This window comes from Dama dama, chromosome 23 (assembly GCF_033118175.1).
Source record: "Dama dama isolate Ldn47 chromosome 23, ASM3311817v1, whole genome shotgun sequence".
Taxonomy (NCBI): Eukaryota; Metazoa; Chordata; class Mammalia; order Artiodactyla; family Cervidae; genus Dama; species Dama dama.
Genome location: NC_083703.1, coordinates 22,686,406 through 22,710,120, shown reverse-complemented (window position 1 = coordinate 22,710,120; position 23,715 = coordinate 22,686,406). Strand labels below are relative to the sequence as shown.

Below are 23,715 nucleotides of genomic sequence, written 5' to 3'. Positions count from 1 at the left end.
TCCCAAACACCCCTCCCATCCATGCTGACACATAACATTGAACAGAATTTCATGTGCTATACAGTAGATTTTTGTTGGTTATCCATTTTAAATATAGTAGTGTTTACACAACCTTCCCCAAATCCTTAACTATCCCTTCCCCCCAGCTATCATGAGTTTGTTTTCTAAGTCTGTGAGTCTCTTTCTGTTTTGTCAGTAAGTTCATTTGTCTCATTTCTTTTTAGAGTCCACATATAATCTTGGTTCTGCTTCTTAAGTTTATCACTTATCTAATCAAGGACTGGTGACTCTAACTGACTTTTGAGGCAGTATACAAAATTGTCCCAACCTGCTTTTCATATCTTAACATTTTTTTCTCAAACCTACACACCCAGCTTTATTCAAATTCGGTTATTTATTGTCTCAAAATACTCACCAATTTTCTCTTCTGTATAGTATTTATTCAAGATATTCTCCCCCATGACCTACTCTTCTTTCCCTACACAATCACAGAAATTCTAACTTCCTTCAAGAAATACCTTAAATAATAATTTTTCTATTAAGTCTTAGAGGATTCTCACGTTTGAACTTTTCATCTCTGGAAACCCGTATTTCATCATTTGTATTTTCTAAGGAATTCCCACATTCTGTTTCACCTTGTCCACTAGGTTACATGATCCTAAGGCAGAGGTAGCTTTGTTTGCCAGTGCTTAGAGATGGTGCTTAAAACTTTTACTTGATTATTGGTATTCCTGATTACAAATCTTCCTCCGAATCCAACATAACTTCTAAGCCTTTTACTGAAATATGATGAGTGACCAACCTGGTTTCCATATCATCCAGAAGGCCAAGACCCAGTGAAGGAAAGGGACTCTCTCTGGTGCTTTAGTATGAGCTACCCAAAGACCTTTCATCCTATCTGTGTATTTCATTAATTAACAATTTGCTTCTTTACTTACTCTTCCATTTTTATGTTTTTCTCTTTCTTCTACTTTCTGTACTGCTCCTTATTAGGCAAACAGTGATATTCTCTGGCATTTTGCTTATTTCTGCTAGTAGCACTCAAGGAATAAATTTTTCTGACTCCTGGGATATGCTATAAAAACTGATAATTGCATTTCTAGGCTATTGCTAATCTCTAAACTAACCTCCAAAGTCTGTGGAGAAAAAGAAAATGAAGAGAATTCAAACCAAATTTCAGTGTTCATTTTTAAAATTCTCAAATGAATTGTCAGTCAACTTAGGTGGCATTAAAGGGGGAGGAAACAGCCAAATAACTAAAGCTAATAGAATGCATGTGTGTGCGTGTATATATATATCTCAATCTACTACATAAGTTAAAAGAAAATGATATACTTCTATAGCTTCCTTAAGCACTTTTTCTTTATAATTCTGTTCCCTTTCATGTAGTCTTCCATATTACCAAAAATGAATGAAGGCTTGAAAAGAAAACAGAGATGAATCTATGCTGAAAATTATTATAAGTACATTTTTTTTTCTGCAGAAAAGTTTTCCCAATAGCTGTACTTTTCTTAGGTTTTATTTATACCCATGACTTTTTGATAGAAGACAATGGCTTTCCCAATAAATGTCCCTTTTGAAATATGGAGTAAATTAAAAATAATAACGGCAGTGAAACTGTAGATTATTTAGAGTGAATGGGTAGAAAACCACTTACCCCCAGTTGCCACAGTGATTTCACGTAGGAAATGGCCATAAAATGGAAAATCGAAGGACAGATTCACTCTCTGCAAGGAACAACAACCAGAAAAGAAAATCAATAATGTGCATAACAGTAAATGTAAAATGAAGAGCCTTCTACTTAAAAAAAAAAAAAATGCTTCTACTTTGCACCACTATTACTGTAGCTGACTTTTAGAATCTGAATCTTGGATGGAAATAAAGAAATTTTACCCTCTGATAATTAAATGTTTAAAATATGTGAAAAAAATTAAGTTGGGCTGTTATGATCTGTTAATCTGTTCTTTACTTCCAAAGGGAATCTGAAAGTTTCAGCTCTGAATCAAGCTATTCTCTTTAACATCACCACTATCTTTCAGTTGTCCACTACAAAGCAGGTCAACCATCATGACCAACAATTTATTTAGGGTTATTTTTTGTTTGATTAATCTTCTCCAAAATAGTAGAGCATGTTATCTGTTTAGTTTTACTAAATAAAAAGTAAAAATATTTTATTTTAGGCAATTATATAGTCAACTTATCTTCTGTATAGAACAAAAGGCAGTTTTGTGGAACAAGATACTTTGCACCTACAGATCTAAACCTGCAGATATTTTTCTTTTTCAGATCGTGATAAACTCCCCTGATTCAGTATACAAATGACCCTTGAACATGGGTTTGAACTGTATTGGGCAGTTCCACTTATAACATGTTGCTTTTTTTTTTTTCTTCCCCAATAATATAGTATCTGTGTTTTCATTAGACAGATCTTTAAATTATTGAAGTGTTGAGAAAAGTTTGATTAGAGATCAAAGTATGAAATCAAAAGGACTAGGGTTTGAGTCCTGATTCTATCCTGCCCTTGGGTGAGTCATTCATTAATTCCTTTGTTTTTGAGACAGAGGTACCACTGTGTGGATTTTCATCTGGGTGAAGACTGGCAGCCCTAGCCCCAGTGTTGTTTGAGAGCAACCGCTTTATGTCCACTTTTAAAGGCGTGGGATACCAAGAATTAAAAAATGCTGGTTACTAGAAAGCTACTTTTACTTTGTAGAGAGGAAAACTGGAGAGACTGAGGAATAAAGTTCATAAATTTTGACCCTCTTTTTTCCTAAAAGAAGATCTGAAGCTTTGGATATATATATATATTTATAATATATCTTATTATTATATATTATACATACATATGTATAGTAAGATAAAAAACAAGACACAAAAAGCAAAGAAAAAGAAATCCTAGATTTTTCATTTGTTTGAAATAATATGAATGAGATTTATTATTATTAGGAAGGAAATAAGGAAAAAACAGTGAGCTATAACAAAGATGATCAACTGAAATAAAAAGATCCATAGGGAAATTAATTGGCTGATTTAGAGCCCAATAGAATGTACAAACCACCTATAATAAAAGGCTATTATGTTAAAATTCAACAATTTCAATATTATATCTCTCCCAACATACAAGTTAAAAAAATAGAGAAGTATAGCTAGATTGAATTTGGCTCTTTCCAACTGTGCAAATGACTGCTTTCTATAACCATCAGAGATTCCTAATGACTTATTTGGCATGATATTAATCATTTAAAATTTACAGTGACTTTCAATTAGTTTTTTTTCCCTTCACTTTCTAATGAAAGCTGCATCTTCAGAAGGGTTTATCTTCATTTTTAAAATTTTATGCTGACTAATGGGAACAACAAAACCTATTTTTATAGCACTGACTGAAATGAGTGGTTGCTAATAACCCTAAAATAAAAGCTTCAGTGGCAAAATCATATATCTCAAAGAAGACATTTGACACAGTTTTATAAAGGCACTTGCTCTAGTATATTGTTCTCCATCACTCTAATTTTTTCCATGCCATGGGCAAATTGGAAAATTTACAGTCCTTTGGCATTCTCACTTCCAGAATAAGAGTTTGGTTTAAACATCTATCACTAACAAACTCTATCAATTACTACCAAAGATGAACCAGAAGAATACGACAATTTCTCCGCCACAACAAATATTTAAATATTTTTGCAATCAAACTGAGATAAACAAATATATAAATTAAAGACTATTTTTGATAGTAAGTTCTCACAGAAAAAATTGCTAATATATTATCCTGAAGCATAATATCAATGATTGAAATGTCTCCCTGTTTACTGCCTAAATGACCAGCTTACCTTAGTTATCACCATGGCCTGCTTTGCATTAATATCAATGACAATTAATAAAGGTGTTACCTTCTCAATAGTTGTGCAATCTACCCTTTCTCTCCAGGTACTGCTGACACCCTTCCCTAAGTGTAGGTCACTTTTATCTCAATAACTTGCTTACAGGTGTCTTGGTTCCATTTTCCTTGGAATTTTTTTCTCTATACTATCTAGAATATCACTCCCCAATCCAAATCTTTCAATCTAGAATACCACTGACCCTGGAATCATGCAAAAATAGTGAAAATGAGTTTTAAGACCCACCACTAATTGGTCTCAGCTATCTTATGGTTCTCCCTTCACGTTCTCTATACTGGCCAGCCTTCTAGAACAGCTTTTACTTCCTTGAAACTGCCACCCTTAATCCTGGGCTCTGGTTCTTCAACATGATGTCTCTTTTGACTGTAATGATCTCTCAACCTTGGTTGGCCATGGCTCCCAAATTCTTCAAGCCGTGGCCTAGTTTCCTTGGTACCCTAAACCTGACATAAGGACTTAGAGCAGATGGTTTATGTAGAAGGTGATCCTAGGAAGCATGTGCTAAGGAAATGGGAAAAGTGAGACATGGAAAAGAGAAAAACCAGTAACAGTTACTGGATGTGTTACCACTATAGCCACGTCTCCCTTGGAGACCTTCTGGGAAAAGTAGGGAAAACATGACTCAGAATCATCTCATTGGAGGTTAGGAGGCTGGGATATTGATCCATCCACTCCGATCTCCTGTTGATCGACAGCGGGCAGATGATTCTCTCCTTCCCCAGGATTACTCTCAGGCAGAAAGAAGAGACACAGCACTTGAGTTGGGATGTTAGCTAGTATCCTAGAAACCGCCTCCCATAGTTTCAGTTTTCAGTGAGCTCAGGGAGGCAGAAGGGATGTGAGGTAAAGCATCAAAAGGGACCACAAAGTGTCACATCCTCAGAGTCCTACCGTTACTTCTTGCAAAGTTACACCTCCTACTGTATCTCACCAAGCATTCTCTCTATATGCATGTACACAGGAAACAGTCACATGGGGTTCAGATTTTAACTGCTTCAAAGTGAAACTAACTCAGCATCAGAGTGGTTAAGAATGGCCCAAAGTGTCAGTCGCTCAGTCATGTCAGACTCTTTGCAACCTCGTAGACTCAAGCCCGCTGGGCTCCTCTGTCCATGGAATTCTCCAGGCAGGAATACTGGAGTGGGTAGCCATTTCCTTCTCCAGGGAAGAATGGCCCAAGGAGGATACCAAAACTTGAACCCAGATTTGAAAGACAACGCTCTTAATTACTGAAATATTGAAAGTAAAGTAATAAGGGGTATCACACTTAATGGCAAATTTCTGAAAATTATCATCCCTCTTTACAAAACACATAGACACAGACACACAGAGCAACACATCCACATGTTATTAAAACAAACAGAAATGATTAAGCGCTAGGATTTTATGGGACTCTTTGAAGCTAAATTATTATATATTCCATATAATTACCCCTGGGTAATTGGATCATTATTGCTTCCTTCCCTGGTAGCTCAGATAGTAAAGAATCTGCCTGCAATGCAGGAGACCCAGGTTTGATCACTGGGTTGGGAAGATCGCCTGGAGAAGGAAATGGCTACCCACTCTAGAATTCTTGCCTGGAGAAGTCCATGGACAGAGGAGCCTGGTGGGCTACAGTTCATCGAGTTGCAAAGAGTCAGATACGACTGAGCAACTGAGCATGCATGCACACGCACACAACATAAAAGGAAGAAGTGTTTAGAAAATTGCCGTGTAAAGACAGTAAATTAATTAATAGAGCAAAATGTAAAATAAAAACTCAAAAGTGAAACTGTAAAAAGCATATGTGAAATAAAATCAACTGAATTTGCTAATTCCTTATACTTGGCAAAAAGCTAACTATTTGACAGGAGAGGTATCATAATTCTGAGACAGGCATAAGAAGTATCATATGGGGGAGAAGAAACTTGTGAAGCGTTCTTTGAAAAGCTTGTAGAAGTATCTAAATAGGTGCTAGGTGGTGGGCTGCAAATTTATAGCAGGTACAGACACATATGACTGTGAGTTTTGAAACCGAATCATGCTCTTCTACAACTTGCCCCATGGAGTCACTGTGGGGAATACACTATCAGAGGAAATTAGGGCCACATTAATAGATTTCCTTTTTTTTTCAGCCATGCCACGCAGCTTGTGGAATCTTAGTTCTTCCACCAGGGACAGAACTCAAACCCCTGCTTTGGAAGGGGGGGTCTTAACCACTGGACCACCAGGGAAGTCCCTCTTATAGATTACTAAGTACGTCCACATCTCTTATTGCCTCTGTTACATATTTTTCTTATGCCTGTTGCCATCTGGTATCTAATTATTATGATCTCTGCTAATTATTTTTTAATAATACAAGAATTATAATCCTATGTAAACACTGCTTCAGTTTTACTTGTTTGCCTATTTCTCAGTGGTATTACAAAGATAAATTAATTAATCAATGCTTTCTAGACCTTGAAGACAGAAACCTCCTAATAAGAGTTAAAGAATCTGAAGTGGGTGCATTTATAATCCTAAAAACCACTGAGAAGGTCATTCATAAAAAATGCCTTTTGTTTTAAGACAGCTTCTTATTTACAGGAGTAAAGTTATACTCTTATGGTTCTCTAGCCTCCATTTCATCTTTATAAGGTATAATCCTGATGAAAGCAGCCTGTGGGGGAAAAAATTAGTAATAACTAATCTTTTAGTGGAGAAGGAAATGGCAACCCACTCCAGTATTCTTGCCTGGGAAATCCCATGAAGCCTGGCGGGCTACAGTCCATAGGGTCACATAAGAGTTGGACACAACTTAGCCACTAAACAACAATAACAAGCTCTTAGTAACTGCTGATCTCACAAGTTCATGACAGCAGCGAGTCCAGAGAAAATAGCCGGTGTCCATTTATTTAAGAATAAATTCATGGGTTAATCATTCATTTCTATACATCTATTTGAACATGCTATTTTTAATCATTCAAATAATTTCATGTTTGCAGGGCACGTGTTTGTACCTTGAAGCTATTAAATAGGTGGGATGATGATGGTGATGATTGACAAAGTGGGATTTGCATTAATTTTTCCAAAAAATTAGGCCAAGTAAATTGGAGTCATAGCATTTTCAGTTTGTTTATTGATGATACCAAGTATTACTAATACTTGATGCCAAATATTATTAAGTATTATATTAATAACTTTGGGAGGGGAGTTGAAAATTTAAAGAAAAAAATACATGCTGTTTTATTTACATGGCTATTTCTAATGATACTGGCTTTCATCCAAAATACCTGAATAAATGACCAAATGACACCTGGACCTTCATAAGCACTGAGTCAATGGAGTCAATGATGGTTAACATTGTATTATGTACCTGAAGGGTTTAGCACAGCAAAAGTTCCTTAAAACTAGTTTCCTAAATAATAACAGCTCCTTATCTGATTTCTAATAAGGAGATGGAAATGATTTGATATATGTTGTTTCTAATAGCAATGGAGGCAAACTGCTTTTGTAATAGAATCACATCACAATTAGACATTATGTTCCACAGAAACATTATGATGGCTTCATTTTTGTTATATTGAAATGATCATAACTAGTTTATTTACTGGTGTTATAAGAATGGAATTAGCTTTTAATGTGTCGGACATTATTCTAAGTATTTTGTCTGCATTAGGTAAGTATGAATGCTAAAACTAGGTGAGAGTATGACAAGAAAGAAGATGTTTTATATGCACAGAGTATCTCCTCCAAAGATACTTAGTAATTAGAAAAGGAAAAATAGTAAGTTTATAGCAAAGAAACAAAATCTGGTAGACATCACCTTAAGCAGGTGATCAAAGTTAACATTGCTGGTAAGGAGACGTGATAGCATCAGGTACCTCCTGATGTATGCATGATGATGGACAAAATACCATTCCCTGGGTATTCTTTTTTTTTTCTCCCACACTGTGTATCCTGTGGGATCTTAGTTCCCCCACCAGGGATGAATCCCGGGTCCTGAGCAATGAAAGCCTGCATGTTAACCAATGGACTGCCAGGGAAGTCCCTCCCCTAGTATTCTTGCCAAAAATAGAGACCCATATTTAACCATGAAGAAGCAGTAGACAAACCCCAAATCAAGATCACTGTACAGAGACTGATAAAGACTCTTCAAAATGTCAAGTTCATGAAAGATAAAGAAAGACAGAAAATGTGTCATAGATTGGAGGAGGTACAATAAGGAGATCTGACAAATAAAGGCCATGTGGGTCCTATATTGGATTCCGATAGGAATAAGGATAGTTTGGGGACAGTTCACAAAAGGTGAATATAGCATGTAGATTAGTTAAGAGTATCACACCAATGGTAATTTCTTGGTGTTGGAAATTATACCATGAATATATAAAGTGTTACTACCTGGGGACGCTTGTTGAAAGCTATATGGGAACTCGTCAATAATTTTTCCAAGTTTATTTATAAGCCTGAAATTATTTCAAAACAAAACATTACAAGTTGTTCAGTCGCTCAGTAATATGTAACTCTTTGTGACCCCATGAACTGCAGCACGCCAGGTTTCCCTTCACCATCTCCTGGAGCTTGCCCAAATTCATGACCATTGAACTGGTGATGCCATCCAACCATCTTGTCCTCCGTCATCCCCTTCTCCTCCTGCCTTCCATCTTGCCCAGCATCAGGGTCTTTTCCAATGAGTCGGCCCTTCGCACAGGTGGGCAAAGTATCGGAGCTTCAGCTTCAGAATCAATTCTTCCAATGAATATTCAAGATTGATTTCCTTTAGGACTGACTGGTTTGATCTCCTTGATCAAACTTTATAAGAAAGGAAAACTAATAAGTTCAAAGCACCAGAAGCCATAGAGCCAGGATTTCAATCCAAACATGCTTGACTCTAAACTCCTAAATCTTGCCCACTATAGGACATCATTCTCTCTCCCTTATACTAGGTGGTCCTTTTCCTACCTATCATCACATCTTCTATAGCCATTTTCTACCTGGTACTCTTAACATTGTCAGTGACTGATGTTTTTGTTCTCAGTAAACTTTAAAATTTAATAACAGTGGAAATAGAAAGCTCCCAGATGCCTGAGGCTAAAGCCACACACGCAAAAAGAAAATCTGAGGAAGGTACAGAGCAGTCTCCTCTGATGAACTCACAGGGACTAGAGCAGTACTGCTGGGCTGGATGGAGCCGTCGTGAGCTGCGCACCACTGAGGTCTGATGGCAGCATGGTGATCTCTTGCCACCGGATGATGGGAACAGCTTGAACCACTCATTTTGCACATTTGAGGATTAGATGCTTCCACTTCTTATCTGCCAAGGATAGACCCAAGGGCCTGTTTTCTAAACTTACACAGCATTTATTTATTTATTTTACAATTGTCAATGATAATAACCTTTCACTGGTTTATTCACCTATTTAACAAATATTCACTTATAAAAGTAACATAAACTGAAAGATATGAGTATATGGGCTTCCCTGGTGGCTCAGATGGTAAAGAATCTGCCTGCAATGCGGGAGAGCAGGGTTTGATCCCTGGATCTGGATGATCCCTGGAGAAGGGAATGGCTACCCACTCCAATATTCTTGCCTGGAGAATTCCATGGACAGAGGAGCCTGGAGGACTAGAGTCCATGGGGTCACAAAGAGTCAGATATGACTGAGTGACTAACACTTCTCCATTTGATATACATGTATATGTATGTAGATATGGATAGAAAGATTTAAATTAACAAGTTTCCACAACAAGTAACTACCAGAGAGAGAAAATGTACTATGGAGAGGCATTTCCATGTGATCGACAGCAATGCAAGCTTGTTTTGGTATATCCTAAAGTAAAATCCTGCTTCTAGGCCATAAACGAGCTGAGTATTTGCCAGAAACAAAATAGCTGCTGTGGGCAGGATGCTTCACACCACTTTTTTCATGTGGAATTTTTACAAAATGGAATTTTAAACAAACTCTCACTCTTGCAGGGGAGTGAACAGGATATGGGTCGTTAATCCAGTGACTGAAAACACTGGAAACCTAATTAAAGGATCAAATTGTTCAGGAAAAGGGGCTAATCAATATGCAAATATGCAGGCAAGGGAGTGGCTCCTTTCAGAAATAAAGCCCATCAATTGAATTGATTTTCTGGGTTAGAAATTCTAACTGCTTCAGCACTTTTTTGTAACAGAGAACTTAATTAACCCTGCATATTGAATGACACTGCATGGGGTTACATGTAAATTAGAAAAATAACATATAAACATTTTGCAGTTACCCAATGCTTGTTCATATGAACTTGAGATTGAGTGAACATCATATCTTTTGATCTCTTACACTCCATGGTTCCCAGCAACACTTGGCTTATGGTTGCCTGCCTATACTTGCACGTTTTGAGAATTATTCAAATTAGTTACGTGACTGTTTACCATTCAGGGAGAGTGCAGAGCATAAGTCTGTTTAAGGACACAGAGGGTAAGAAAAAACAGGATCTTATAAAGGAGCCCTGGGAGGGTCGGTGGGGGAGGGGAGACCCAGAGGTCACATCTGGATTTTCCACACCGCTCTGAGAACAAGGCAGGAATTCTACCAGGCTTCTCCAACCTGAGTGTGCACGGCAATCACTTAGGGTTCTTGTTAAAAATAGACTCTGCTGCTGGATAGTTGGAGATGGGGGGGTGGGGAGGGAACTAAAATTCTGCATTTCTAACAAGCTCCCAGTTCTCCTGAGGCTGCCCCAGAAACCCCACTTGGAAAGTCAAGAGTTTGTGTCATATAAATGGTCTTTGAAACTCTAAAACAGTGCTGTAAGGAAGCTTTGACAAGCGTGAAATGGGTTAAAAGGATAAATAGACTTGATTCTGGATATCATCATCTCACTTTGCCTGTTAGCACTCATCTGACCTGAAATTTTCCATTTAAGGCAGGAAAGCATAGAGATACCTCCTAGCGGAGCACCTTTAAGTAATGATTTGCAAAAGCTCTTTGCAGCCTCAGTACACCTGAGGACAAGGACATGGACGCTACTTCCTTGGCCAGTGACCCTCAAACCGGGCAGGACAGGAAATGTATTCCTACCAGTTTATCCTTGACAGTGTGAAAATGCCCTTGCTTGTCTCAGTGGATCATAATCTGTCCTCCCTTCTTTCCTGTCACTGGAAAATGATTGTTTTAGAGTTAAAACTTCTGTGTGACAGTGATTAGTATCAACCCTAACAGTCATCTAGAGCAGCCACGACTTAAGCATAGGACAAATGTTATTAATAAATCATTCCATTCTAGTGAAAATCATAGAAAGTAGGTACTATCATCATTCCCATTTTACAGCTGAGGGAAATGATTAACATAAAGCAAAATCACTTTAAGTTACCCAGCTTTTAGCTGCAAACGTGGGGACTCTCGTGCAGGCAGCCTGCTTCTAAGTCGACACGCTTATACACTCTATCAAGCTGCCCCTCAGCTGACATTGAAACAGCTCGAAACACGGACCAGCTTAAACTGGTTTTGCTCCCTTAAATCAGGCTGTTTAATAATCAAAACCTGGGTTACTTTACAGAAACAGCAGTGTGCATGTGCAAGATAGGAACCGGTGTCTCCAGACCGGCCCTGAACCAAGAAACTTCAATCTACGGATCTCAAAGAACAGGTAAGTTGCCACTGGAGCCCTTTATGAAGCGAGAAGTCCTTCAGCTTCCAGTAACTGGAGACTAGCCAATCAGCTTCCAAGTTTGAAATTCCTCTGACCCCTTAAATTTCTCCACATCTTTGAATCTGGGAGACAGATTTGAGCCTTGCCTGTCTCCCTGCAGGTCAACCTCTCAATAAAGCCCTTTTCTTTCTCAAACACGTGTGTCACAGTATTGGTTTCTATGCACATCAGGCAGGGTATTAGGATTTGGAATTCAGTGCAGGCAAATCTCAGCAGAAAGGTGACTAAATCACTCAAAACTTGACCACAGGTTGAAATGAAAATTTAGGCCAGGTCCAATTTTAACTCTTCATCCTCCTCCACTAACATCCCCTCTTTTATTTTTTTAACTTTTTATTTGGAAATAAATTCAAATGAAAGTTACAATAATCCAAAGAGTCTCCTATATCTTTTAGGCAGATTCACTGGTTTTTAATATTTTGCCACGGTGGCCAACTTTTGGATTTTTCAAAAGCAAAATAAGTAAATTGACGCCTCTCAACACAGCTTCCAAGAGCTGCTCCTTTATTCACCCTACCCATGTCTACAGCTGGTCCTGCAGGGATCAAGACTCAAGTAGCTAAACTCAGCCTGTCTATCAGGAGTGAAACTTACTTGACATTTTGTCTCAGACACTGGCTGCATAACAAGAAATTCCTGGCAGTTTATCACTCATTGAGAGTGACTAAAAGTGTTCTACTTCTGGTCCCATTGGCATAGGAACAGAGCACCTTCAGTGAAGAAAGGATGAGACACCTTCGTTCTGGGGCTGGAATTTCAGGCACGACACATGTTCTGATGGGAAGCCAATTTATAAACAAACAGTGTGCAGCCTTGACTATTTCACCTAGAGTAATCATCCACCTAAGTCACAGGCTATAATTTAGTATGAAGAAATGGACAAAAATAAAGTTACCGAAAACAGACACAAAAAATATTTTTAAAGGATACTAGAATACTAACTTGTTCAGGAAATTTCAATTCCAAAATATCTTAAGTCTTTTATCTTCTACAATTTAAAATTTTCCACAAGACTTATACCTATCTGCTTTTACTTGTATTTACTCTTAGGGAACATTATATTCCGTCTATATTTTGCTAACTTTTCTGTGCTACAAAATGTTTTCCTTGAAAAGAGTCCTGTGGAAGCTTTATCATTTAATAACTTCAGGATGAGAATATGTTTTACACTCATGTTATCTAAAATTAACCCTTGTTAAGTCTTCATGGGGTCCTTGAGAGATCGGAAAGGATGATTAAAAACGGGTCTAATAAGACAATCTAGGATGAAAGATAGGAGTAAATGGATTTATTTATTCTACCTGAAACACAGCTGCCTGACTGTGGGATCCCACTTTAGCAGCTCCTAATTATAGAAGATTAATGTGAAACCTCCAAGTATTTGCCTCACTTGTGACTTTAAAAAGTTGAGTAGATAGTTATCAATATCCAGAATTACTTTACAGTCTTCATTGGCAACAGAGAATGTATGATTACTTACTATGACTCTAACTTTATGTAGAGAATGGTACCTGTCCTCTACTAAAGATACAACATGGAGAAATGGGATGAAATTAAACTGAAATATGATGAACTCAAGGATGATTTTTAAAAAGAAGGTATGTTCTTGCTTTGGAAAACAAAGGTTAGGAATATGCGTTAAAAATTGGCCACTATCTTCAAGAATTTCCAAAGTCCCTTCCATGACTAAAATATCAGATGGGAATGTTTAACCTGAGTCATTAACACCATCTGTGGAAGAGGGACTAGATCCTTCCATGTCCACTGGCTTTGGGGCAAGCAGACCAGCTCACCTGCATGGCATGCAGAGGAACTCAGTCACTCTGATCTCAGGTTGGTTTTGTGGAATGGGGGGAAAAAAGGCCTTTCTTTTCCATAAAAGGCCGTCAAATAAAACTTTCTTCAGAACAGATAATTATTCTCAAAATTTATAATTTCAGTATGATAGTAGTAAAGTGAATTAATTAAACAAAAATTAAGTTAGAGAAACAGTTGTGCAGACACAGCTTATCCTAGTCTGTTATTAGACTACAGAAAAACCCCATGAATGAAGACAAGGGCGGGCAGGCTGATGAACTGTGCATGTCTTGTGCCTGTGTGTTCAGACGTGTGCGACTCTTCTGCAAGGCCATGGACTGTAACCCACGAGGCTCCTCCGTCCATGCATTTTCCTAGACAAGAATACTGGAGTGGGTTGCCATTTCCTCCTCCAGACGTGTGTCTTACTTGAAATGAAACAACTCACAAGAGAGAATGCAGCAAGTTTATTTAACAGTCAAAATAAAAATAAAAGCAACTTGTTGTTAAACACTGTGGATAGACAAAATGTGTGGTGTAGATAATAGCTGGATAGAGATAGCAAATTAAATTGTCTTTTGAGTTAATAATTTAGAAAAATAATCACTTATCAACAGATTTTCTAATGCACAGAAAAAAAAAATTCTGCAACAATACAAAAACAATTGACTAAAGTCACCACAAGCATCCGAATGTAGTTCTCTCAACATCAACATTATGCAAATTTAAGACCAATGGAAGTGCAAGTCAAAATGCTGTTATTTTCCTGGGGAAAAAGAAAATACCTCTAGAAAGCCTAATTTTTGTTTAATGAAGGTTTCTGTATGTATTTGAGTAATCTGAAGATCCCCACAGAGAACAATCCAATTTAAAAATTTTAAAACAGTCTACCATCAAAACTGTACCAGTATCATCTAAAACTTTACCAGCTTTATTGTAGACAGGAGAGCAATACTTCATTTCATTTTGCTAGTGTTTCTTATATAAAGAATCAATCTTCTCACTAATACACAGAAAGATAGTTTAAAGAAAAAATTTAAAGCCAGGGTATGTTTATGTCTGACAAAAAGCACACTGGCAATTTCCTGGCAAAAAAATTATTTAAAGATATATAGATATAAATATATAGGTACATATCTATCTATAGAAAAAGATTCTTAGAGATTACTTAGGTATTAACGTATTTAGGGGTTAATACACTTTGTTGTGAAGAATTAGGACTCAAACAACAATGCTACCTCATTACTACCTCATTGTTATTTGATGTTTTCATATTCATTTCATTTTTATTCTTGAAATAACACTGGAGGAGAGTCAAAGCAGGCACTTTCCTCTTTGTTCTAGGTTATAATATCGAGGTCCAGAGAGGCTTGAATCTGAGAAAATGAGTTTTGGAGTCAAGGTCTCATAACTTCTGTAACCCCAGACTCCTTCCACTGGGACAATGGTGCTTCTGTAGAAGTTGTGAATCAGAGCTTCATAAACTGTGATTTCAAAAGACAAATGAACTCTAATTTGTCTGAATCTAATTTGTTGAATCAAACTGTGTGTCCAGCAATAAATTAAATTATATGGATTGAGAAGTACAGAAGAAAATTTCAAAATTGTGGCATTTGAAGGTCCTCATAGAAATAAAAAAAATAAAAAAAAAATAAAGAAGTTTCAACTGGTTCTCAGGTTTGTAGTCAGAAAGTTCTAGGTTTGCAACCTGATAACTGTGGACTTTGAATAAGGAACAAAAATCCCAAATAAGTACCAGTATTTGAAGGTAAGGTGTGGCTGATTCATTGCTTGTCATGTGATAGGGACTTATGCCAATTTTTTGCTTTCCTTTAACTAGTATTTGAAGACATGCTTCTTCCTTTAATGTGTCCAGCTGGAAAACTAGGTTTTAATATCTGTTTTTACTGCAAATATGATTTAAGAAATGTTATTTAACCCAAAAAGAACAACGGAGATATCTAAACAAAAAAGGACAAAGGGGAAATTGAAGGAACATGTAATGAAATTACTACATATATATGTGTATATGTATGTATGTAGTACATATATACATACATACATATATATATATAATATAAATACTAATCATTTTAGCTTACATTATTAAAGGAAAGAGAAATCATGGTGTTTTGGCATGTTCTGGCCCCCTCGGAGGAAGTGGGAAGGGCAGCCTTCCCAGTTTTCAGCTCTCTAACTTCCTTCCCTCTGCCCAGGGCTGGGTGAGTTAACCAGCGGGCCCTTGAGTCTCCCCTAGGCTAGATCTTTCTGTTCTCTTTTTTTGTCTAATTGGCTGACAGAAAGGATGACCTGGGTATGCAAAGTTCATCATTTGGTGTTAAGACTTAAGGAACTCCCCTCTTCCCTTAGAGGTTAAACTTAAGTCCTGTTTCCAGCCAAACTACCAGAGGGGGCCTGCAAGCTAAGTCGCTTCAGTCGTGTCCATCTTTGTGACCCCATGGACTGCAGCCCGCCAGGCTCCGCTGTCTATGGGATCCTCCAGGCAGGAATGCAGGAGTGGGTTGCCATTCCCTTCTCGAGGGGATCTTCCCGACCCCAGGATTGAACCTGCATCTCTTACTTCTCCTGCATTGGCAGGCAGGTTCTTTACCACTAGCGCCACTTGGGAAGTCCACCAGAAAGCTCTGCATCAAGGATTTTGATGATTATATCAGGAACCTAATATATGTTCCTGATATAATCCTGATGATTATATCTATGAAGTGGATCATTGTTTCCAATTTGCTGTTTTCCCTCAGGGTTAAGCCTCTCAATAATATCACAGAGGGGACAGTAGCTGTGGCTGAGTGTCTGTGTTGTGTGTGTGGAGAGGGGTGGGGAAGAGGGTGTATGTGGGCATTGTTGAGTCCCTGGCCATAACACTACCTTAACACTGCAATTCTGTCATCACCTCTAAAACCTGGTTCTACTCCAAGGCTGGCATAATAGAGATGGAGCTAAGAGAACATGGCAGGATTGGAAAGATGAGCAGGCCAATGGAAGAAATAGTGAAACATGGATCACTGTCTACAATTTGGAAATCTTCAAACAAATATGTAACAATCATACTTCTGAAATAAAGAATGTAGGAAACTTTTATAAGATATTCTAGTAAGAAAATTTGTAAGTTCCAAGATATAAAACTATTTGAATGAAAAAGTCTAAATGACAAGTTTTTCCTGAAAAAAAAGTAACTAAATGATATTATCAAATTTATTGTTATAAATTGAATTTATTAATATGTACTTGGATGTGAACGCTTGTGTGTGTGTGTGTGTGTGTGTGTGTGTGTGTGTTTTCTGTTTGTGGTGATAGGGAAAGTGGATTCAAGATGAATTTCTAGCAGGAATAAATTCTTGATAATAGTTTAGATTCTCACAGAAAACTAATGGCACAGTAACTAAAATAAAGGTTTCTATCAATGATATATATTTATAAAAATCAATGCATGGAGCACCAGATAAGTTTCAAGCTCAAGCTCAAGTCTTTCCATTTGTGTTTTAGCCAATCTTTGGTGTTCAAACCAACAATGTCACTCTCACAATCACAGTAAGAAAAAAATATGTCTTTATATCATCATATTTTTTTCTCGAAACTATCAGAAAGTTGTTATGAGGCAACCAAACTCTATTCCAAAGAGAAAAAAAAAATCTTCCTTAAGGAAAGACAAGACACACGAACTACCTCCCCTGTGGGAAAACATAGGGGAAAGTCTAAGATGAAATCAGCTAGCATTTTAACTGATGAACTTCTTCCTTTGCTTACAGACATTGCTCACAGTGTCTGACACCAGAACTAGGTGTCAGAATTCCAGAATATGTTCTGGAATTTCCATGTGGATATGCCAATGTTCAAACTCTTATAAAGTATATATTATTAGGGACTGTGATATTGTGGAAAGATTGTCAAATGCAATACATTCCTGAAAAACATGGTCTTAATCCAATCTTTCTTATTTTATCTTCTTTTGAAGATCTGTTCTAAGCCAGACCATGAATCATTTCTGAATCTGTCATCTTCTCTGAGACTGCTTGAATATGCAAAGGAAAAGGAATGATGTAATTCAGCAAGGGGAGGTGGCTACTTCATCTGCTTCTGAACTTCAGTGAAGCATCATGATACAATTAATTTCCATTTTAACTGTTAGAAGGTGATCTCCTGATATAGGAACATCTACATATACACAATGAAGGCTGTTGGCCAACATTTTTGATATCTTATATTTATCTTATTAATGCCTCTGTAATTCAGATCAGCCATTACTCTTATTAGTTCTATCTTTGTGTCAATAATATCTGGCATTTGCACTTGAAAAATTAAAGTTATTTTGTTTTCTCTGCACATTTTTCTAAACTGAACAGGACTTTGCTTCACTGATAGTAAGATCACCACTGTAATCAGTGGCAATGAAACCAAATAACTTTTGAAATGTTAAATCAGGAATCATCTTTGACAGAATGATTATCAAAGAATATTTTGAGAATCAAGAGTAGTAACTTTTACACATACGTTTTGAACAAGGGACTGACTGCCTAGGTTTGCACCTGAGTCATACCACTTACTAGCATGAGAACCTTAGAGAGGCTGGTTATTCCAAGGTTAAGTTCTCCTATCTGCAGTACCTAGATGGCAAATGATATTTAAATTATAGAACTGTTGTGAAAACTGAAAAAGCTGGGCTTCTTTGGTGGTTCAGTGTTTAAGAATCTGCCTGCCAAGACAGGGACACGAGTTTGATCCCTGGTCCAGGAAGATGCCCCATGCCACAAGGCATCAAAACCCGTGTGCCACAATTACTGAGCCCCCACTCAAGAGCCTGTGCTCTGCAACAGAAGAAGCCACTGCAATGAGAAGCCTTCACACCACACCTAGGGAGTCTCCCCAGCTCTCCACAACTAGAGAAAAGCCTTCGCACAGAAAAAAAAAAAAAAAAAAAACCCAGCAGAGTCACAAATAAAGAAATAAAAATTTTTAAAAAAGCTAATCCATGTAAGCATTCAACCTGATACATAGAACATGGAATCAGTGACCATGTAAGCTAAGGGAGACCTGCTTTAATGTCTCCTGTCCTCTCCACTGTATAGATGCAGAAACTGTGCCTCAGAAGAATTAAATTACCTGTTTAAGGAACCACCACTGGTTTAAGTGATTTAAGCTTGGGCTTGAAGTACATTTGGAGCCTTCTAGATTTAATTAATTATTTTCTTTTATATTAAACTTCTTTGCTTACCACATGTAATTTAGTCTACATGTGTTATTTGAATCATGAATGTGTCTAGTTAAATCATCCTCAGGGACCAAGAGTAATAAACTCATACAAAATGGAAGATTGTGAATTAATACAATTGTATTAAAAATGTCTAAATGCATGGATTACAAGAAAACTGAAAAGTATCAAGATAAATCTCAACTTTGAATGGAATATGCAACTCATTCTACTTACTGGAGAAATCAGTGGATAATTAATTAACTAATGGTTAAATTAATAGTGGCTTCTCAAAATAATTCTTTATCCTATTCCACAACATCTTATCTGTAATTAGTAATCTAAACTGCAAATGCAGAACTAAATATACTTGAAAAGTGATCATAACAAACAATGTCAGTATGTTAGGTAAAGCAAAAATTTTTTCACAGCAGAAAAAAAAAAGAAACTCAAAATGTCAAAGTACTTACTGCAGCCTGCCGGTGAGTATTGGACAGTATTCCATGAATCTTCACTTTGTCCTTTTCCATTTGGTCTATGTTCACCCACAAATCCCGGCTGGCAGAATCAGATGGACCATATATCCGAGATATATAGTAATTATGATCTGTGTCCTCCTGTAATGATAGAAAATAATGCACATCAAGAACACAGACAATAAAAACGGACTTTGAGGGTATTGTACTAAGTGAAATGTCAGCAAGAGAAAGATAAATACCAAAAACCTTGTGATATCACTTATATGTGGAATCTAAAAAAGCCAAACTCATGGAAACAGATAAGAATGGTGGTGATGAGGGGCTGGAAAGGGGTAAAATGGGGAGATGTTGGTCAAAGGGTACAAACTTCCAGTAATAAGATGATTTGTTCTGGGGATCTAAAGCACAGCATGGGTGATTTTAGCTAAAAATACTCTATTAAAGAGTAACTATATGCAGGTCAGGAAGCAACAGTTAAAACTGGACATAGAACAACAGACTGGTTCCACATAGGGAAAGGATGTATATTGTCAAGGCTGTAATTGTCGCCCTGTTTGTTTAACTTGTATGCAGAGTACATCATGAGAAATGCTGGGCTGGATGAAGCCCAAGCTGAAATCAAGATTACTAGAAGAAATATCAATAACCTCAGATATGCAGATGACACCACCCTTATGGCAGAAAGTGAAGAAGAACTAAAGAGCCTCTCGATGAAAGTGAAAGAGGAGGGTGAAAGAGTTGGCTTAAAGCTCAACATTCAGAAAACTAGGATCATGGCATATGGTCCCATCACTCTGTGGCAGATAGATGGGGAAACAGTGGCTGACTTTATTTTTGGGGGCTCCAAAATCACTGAAGATAGTGACTGCAGCCATGAAATTAAAAGACACGTACTCCTTGGAAGAAAAGTGATGACCAACTTAGATAGCATATTAAAAAGCAGAGACATTACTTTGCCAACAAAGGTCCATCTAGTCAAAGTCTATGGTTTTTCCAGTAGTCATGTATGGATATGAGAGCTGGACTATAAAGAAAGCTGAGCACAGAAGAATTGATGCTTTTGAACTGTGGTGTTGGGGAAGACTCCTGAGAATCCCTTGGACTGCAAGGAGATCCAACCAGTCCATCCTAAATGAAATCAGTCCTGAATATTCATTGGAAGGACTGATGCTGAAGCTGAAACTCCAATACTTTGGCCACCTGATGTGAAAAACTGACTCACTGGAAAAGACCCTGATGCTGGGAAAGATTGAAGGCAGGAGAAGTGGATGACAGAGGATGAGATGGTCGGATGGCATCACCAATTCAATGGACATGAGTTTGAGTAAACTCTGGGAGTTGGTGATGGACAGGTAGGCCTGGCGTGCTGCAGTCCAAGGGGTTGCAAAGAGTCAGACACAACTGAGCGACCGAACTGAACTGAACTAAGAGTAACTATATAACTTTTCCAGTAGTCATGTATGGATGTGAGAGTTGGACCATAAAGAAGGCTGAGTGCTGAAGGATTGATGCTTTTGAACTGTGGTGTTGGAGAAGACTCTAGAGAGTCTTGACATGGACAAGCCAGTCAATCCTAAAGGAAATCAATCCTGAATATTTATTGGAAGGACTGATGCTGAAGCTGACACTGCAATATTTTGACCACCTGATGCAAAAAGCTGGCTCATCAGAAAAGACCCTGACACTGGGAAAGATTGAAGGCAGAAGGAGACGACAGAGGACAAGATGGTGGGATGGCAACACTGACTCAATGGAAATGAGACTGACCAAGCTCCAGGAGATGGTGGACAGGGAAGCCTGGCGTGCTGCAGTCCATGTGGTTGCAAAGAGTTGGACACAGCTAAGTGACTGAATAACAATATAGTAACTTGAAAGTTGCTAAGACTGTAGATCTTAGAAGTTATCACCACTAAAAAAGAAATGGTAATAATGTGACATGATGGAGATGTTAGCTAATGCTATATGTAAGTGTATCGAATCAGCATGTTGTACTCCTTAAACTTACACCATGTTACACATCAATTACATCTCAATAAAGGTAAGAAAAAAAGAGAAACATTTATTCTTTTTTCAGAGCCTACTCAGTACTAGCTAAATTTGCCTAAAGCATTTTACTTTCTAATTTAGAAGATAAAAAAAGTATATTTTACTTACAACCTTGACCTGCTTGAAATTTCTCCATTTCATCAGTTTATTTTGCTCTTTCCCTAGAGTTGTTTAAACACCATTTTTACCCTAAAATTGAGAGTGTGTCAGAATTATGCCAAGCAAAGATAGAGGTAATCATATTTGATTCTTGTTATAAGCTTTGTGTTGATTCTGACTGCTATTTAAAATAACACCTTTAAGATGAATCTACTTGTACCATTTTTTTTTTCTTTTTCAGGAGAATTTAGTGCTACATCCAATTTTTTTTTAAACAGTTAAATTTTTAATACTTTTATTGTCCTAGGATCAAAAAAGATTTTTCTTTCTTCTGACTCCCTTTTAAAAAGAGAAACACTTAAATCATTATACATCAAACTTACATAATTTAAAGAGTTATATATAGAATTTTGGGCTTCCCAGGTGGGGCTAGGGGAAACCAACCTGCCTGCCAATGCAGGAGACACAAGTGCCATGGGCTCAATCCTTGGGTTGGGGAGATTGCCCTGGAGCAGGAAGTAGCAACCCACTCCAGTATTCTTGCTTGGGAAACCGCATGGACAAAGGAGCCTGGCGGGCTACAGTCCACAGGGTCACAGAGAGTTGGACATGACTGAGCACACACACTCCGCCTGGAATACTTCATATAGAATTTCATTATAAAGAAGAAAAAAGTCAGCCCCCAAAAGAAAAAACAAAAGAACAGAGGTGTTCCTAAAGTTCATAAAAGAACAAACAAACAAACAAACATGATTCTATTGGAATTAGAAGTGTTAGTATTCTTCAAAATAGCCAAATGAGCTAAATAATCTCTAAGGAAAGTGTGGCTTCCCTGGTGGCTCAAAGGGTAAAGCATTTGCCTGCAAAGCAAGAGACCTGTGTTCAATCCCTGGGTCAGGAGGATACCCTGGAGGAGGAAATGGCAAAGCACTCTGGTACTCTTGCCTGGAAAATGCCATGGACGGAGGGCCTGGTAGGCTACAGTTCATGGGGTTGCAAAGAGTCGGACATGACTGAGTGACTTCACTTTCACTTTCAAGGAAAGTGAGTTAGATTTTTAAAATATAAAAGTAATAAGCCTCTTTAGAATAAACTGTTACATAAAAGCAAAACTTAAAGGCTAATGAACAATCTGTGTACAATGGTCTCTCCTAAACCAGTAATGTTAGGTCTCTCTCTATTTGCTGCTGCCTAAATAAAAAATGTCAGAGAAGGCAATGGCACCCCACTCCAGAACTCTTGCCTGGAGAATCCCGTGGATGAAGGAGCCTGGTAGGCTGCAGTCCACGGGGGTAGCTAAGAGTCAGACACGACTGGCTGACTTCACTTTCACTTTTCACTTTCATGCATTGGGAAAGGAAATAGCAACCCACTCCAGGGTTCTTGCCTGGAGAATCCCAGAGATGGGGGAGGCTGGTAGCTTGCATCTATGGGGTTGCACAGAGTCAAACACAACTGAAGCGACTTAGCAGCAGCAGATAAAGTTGTCACTTTTGGAATTCAGTTCACTTTAGTCACACACACACACACACTCTTTGTGACCCCATGGACTGCAGCACCCCAGGCTTCCCTGTCCATCACCAACTCCTGGAGCCTACTCAAACTCACTTCCATCGCATCGCTGATGCCAACCAACCATTTCATCCTCCGCTGTCCCCTTCTCCTCCTTCTTTCAATGTTTCCCAGCATCAGGGTCTTTTCCAATGAGTCAGTTCTTCGAATCAGGTGGCCAAAGTATTGGAGTTTTAGCTTCAACATCAGTTCTTCCAATGAATAATCAGGACTGATTTCCTTTAGGATGGACTGGTTGGATCTCCTTGCAGTCCAAGGGACTCTCAAGAGTCTTCTCCAACACCACACTTCAAAAGCATCAATTCTTCGGTGCTCAGCTTTCTTTATAGTCCAACTCTCAACATCCATACATGACTAGTGGAAAAGTCATAGACTTTGACTAGACAGACCTTTGTTGGTAAAGTAATGTCTCTGCTTTTTAATATGCTATCTAGGTTGGTCATAACTCCTTCCAAGGAGTAAGCGTCTTTTAATTTCATGGCTGCAGTCACCATCTGCAGTGATTTTGGAGCCCAAAAAGTAAAGTCTGTCATTGTTTCCAGTGTTTCCCCATCTATTTGCCATGAAGTGATGGGACCAGATGCCATGATCTTAGTTTTCTGAACGTTGGGCTTTTTAAGCCAACTCTTTCACTCTCCTCTTTGACTTTCATCAAGAGGCTCTTTAGTTATATTTTGCTTTCTACCAGGTGGTGTCATCTGCGTATCTGAGGTTATTGATATTTCTCCTGGCAATCTTGATTCCAGCTTGTGTTTCACCCAGCCCAGCATTTTGCATGATGTACTCTGCATATAAGTTAAATAAGCAGGGTGACAATATACAGCCTTGACGTACTCCTGCCCCTATTTGGAACCAGTCTGTTGTTCCATGTCCAGTTCTAACTGTTCCTTCCTGACCTGCACACAGATTTCTCAAGAGGCAGGTCAGGTGGTCTGGTATTCCCATCTCTTAAAGAATTTTCCAC

The 23,715-nt window shown here is 38.0% G+C and overlaps 1 protein-coding gene across 3 annotated transcripts in view; it reads right to left on the bottom strand.

The window, feature by feature from the left end:
• PLXDC2 (plexin domain containing 2) overlaps window positions 1-23,715 on the bottom strand; it is a 423,190-nt gene that overhangs the window by 190,438 nt on the left and 209,037 nt on the right. For all 3 annotated transcript variants that reach the window (XM_061126171.1, XM_061126172.1, XM_061126173.1), the window contains exons 3-4: window positions 19,026-19,172; window positions 1,658-1,727 (exon numbers count right to left, since the gene is read on the bottom strand). In XM_061126171.1, the coding sequence (XP_060982154.1) occupies window positions 1,658-1,727; window positions 19,026-19,172 (217 nt within the window). The remainder of the gene's footprint in view (window positions 1-1,657; window positions 1,728-19,025; window positions 19,173-23,715) is intronic.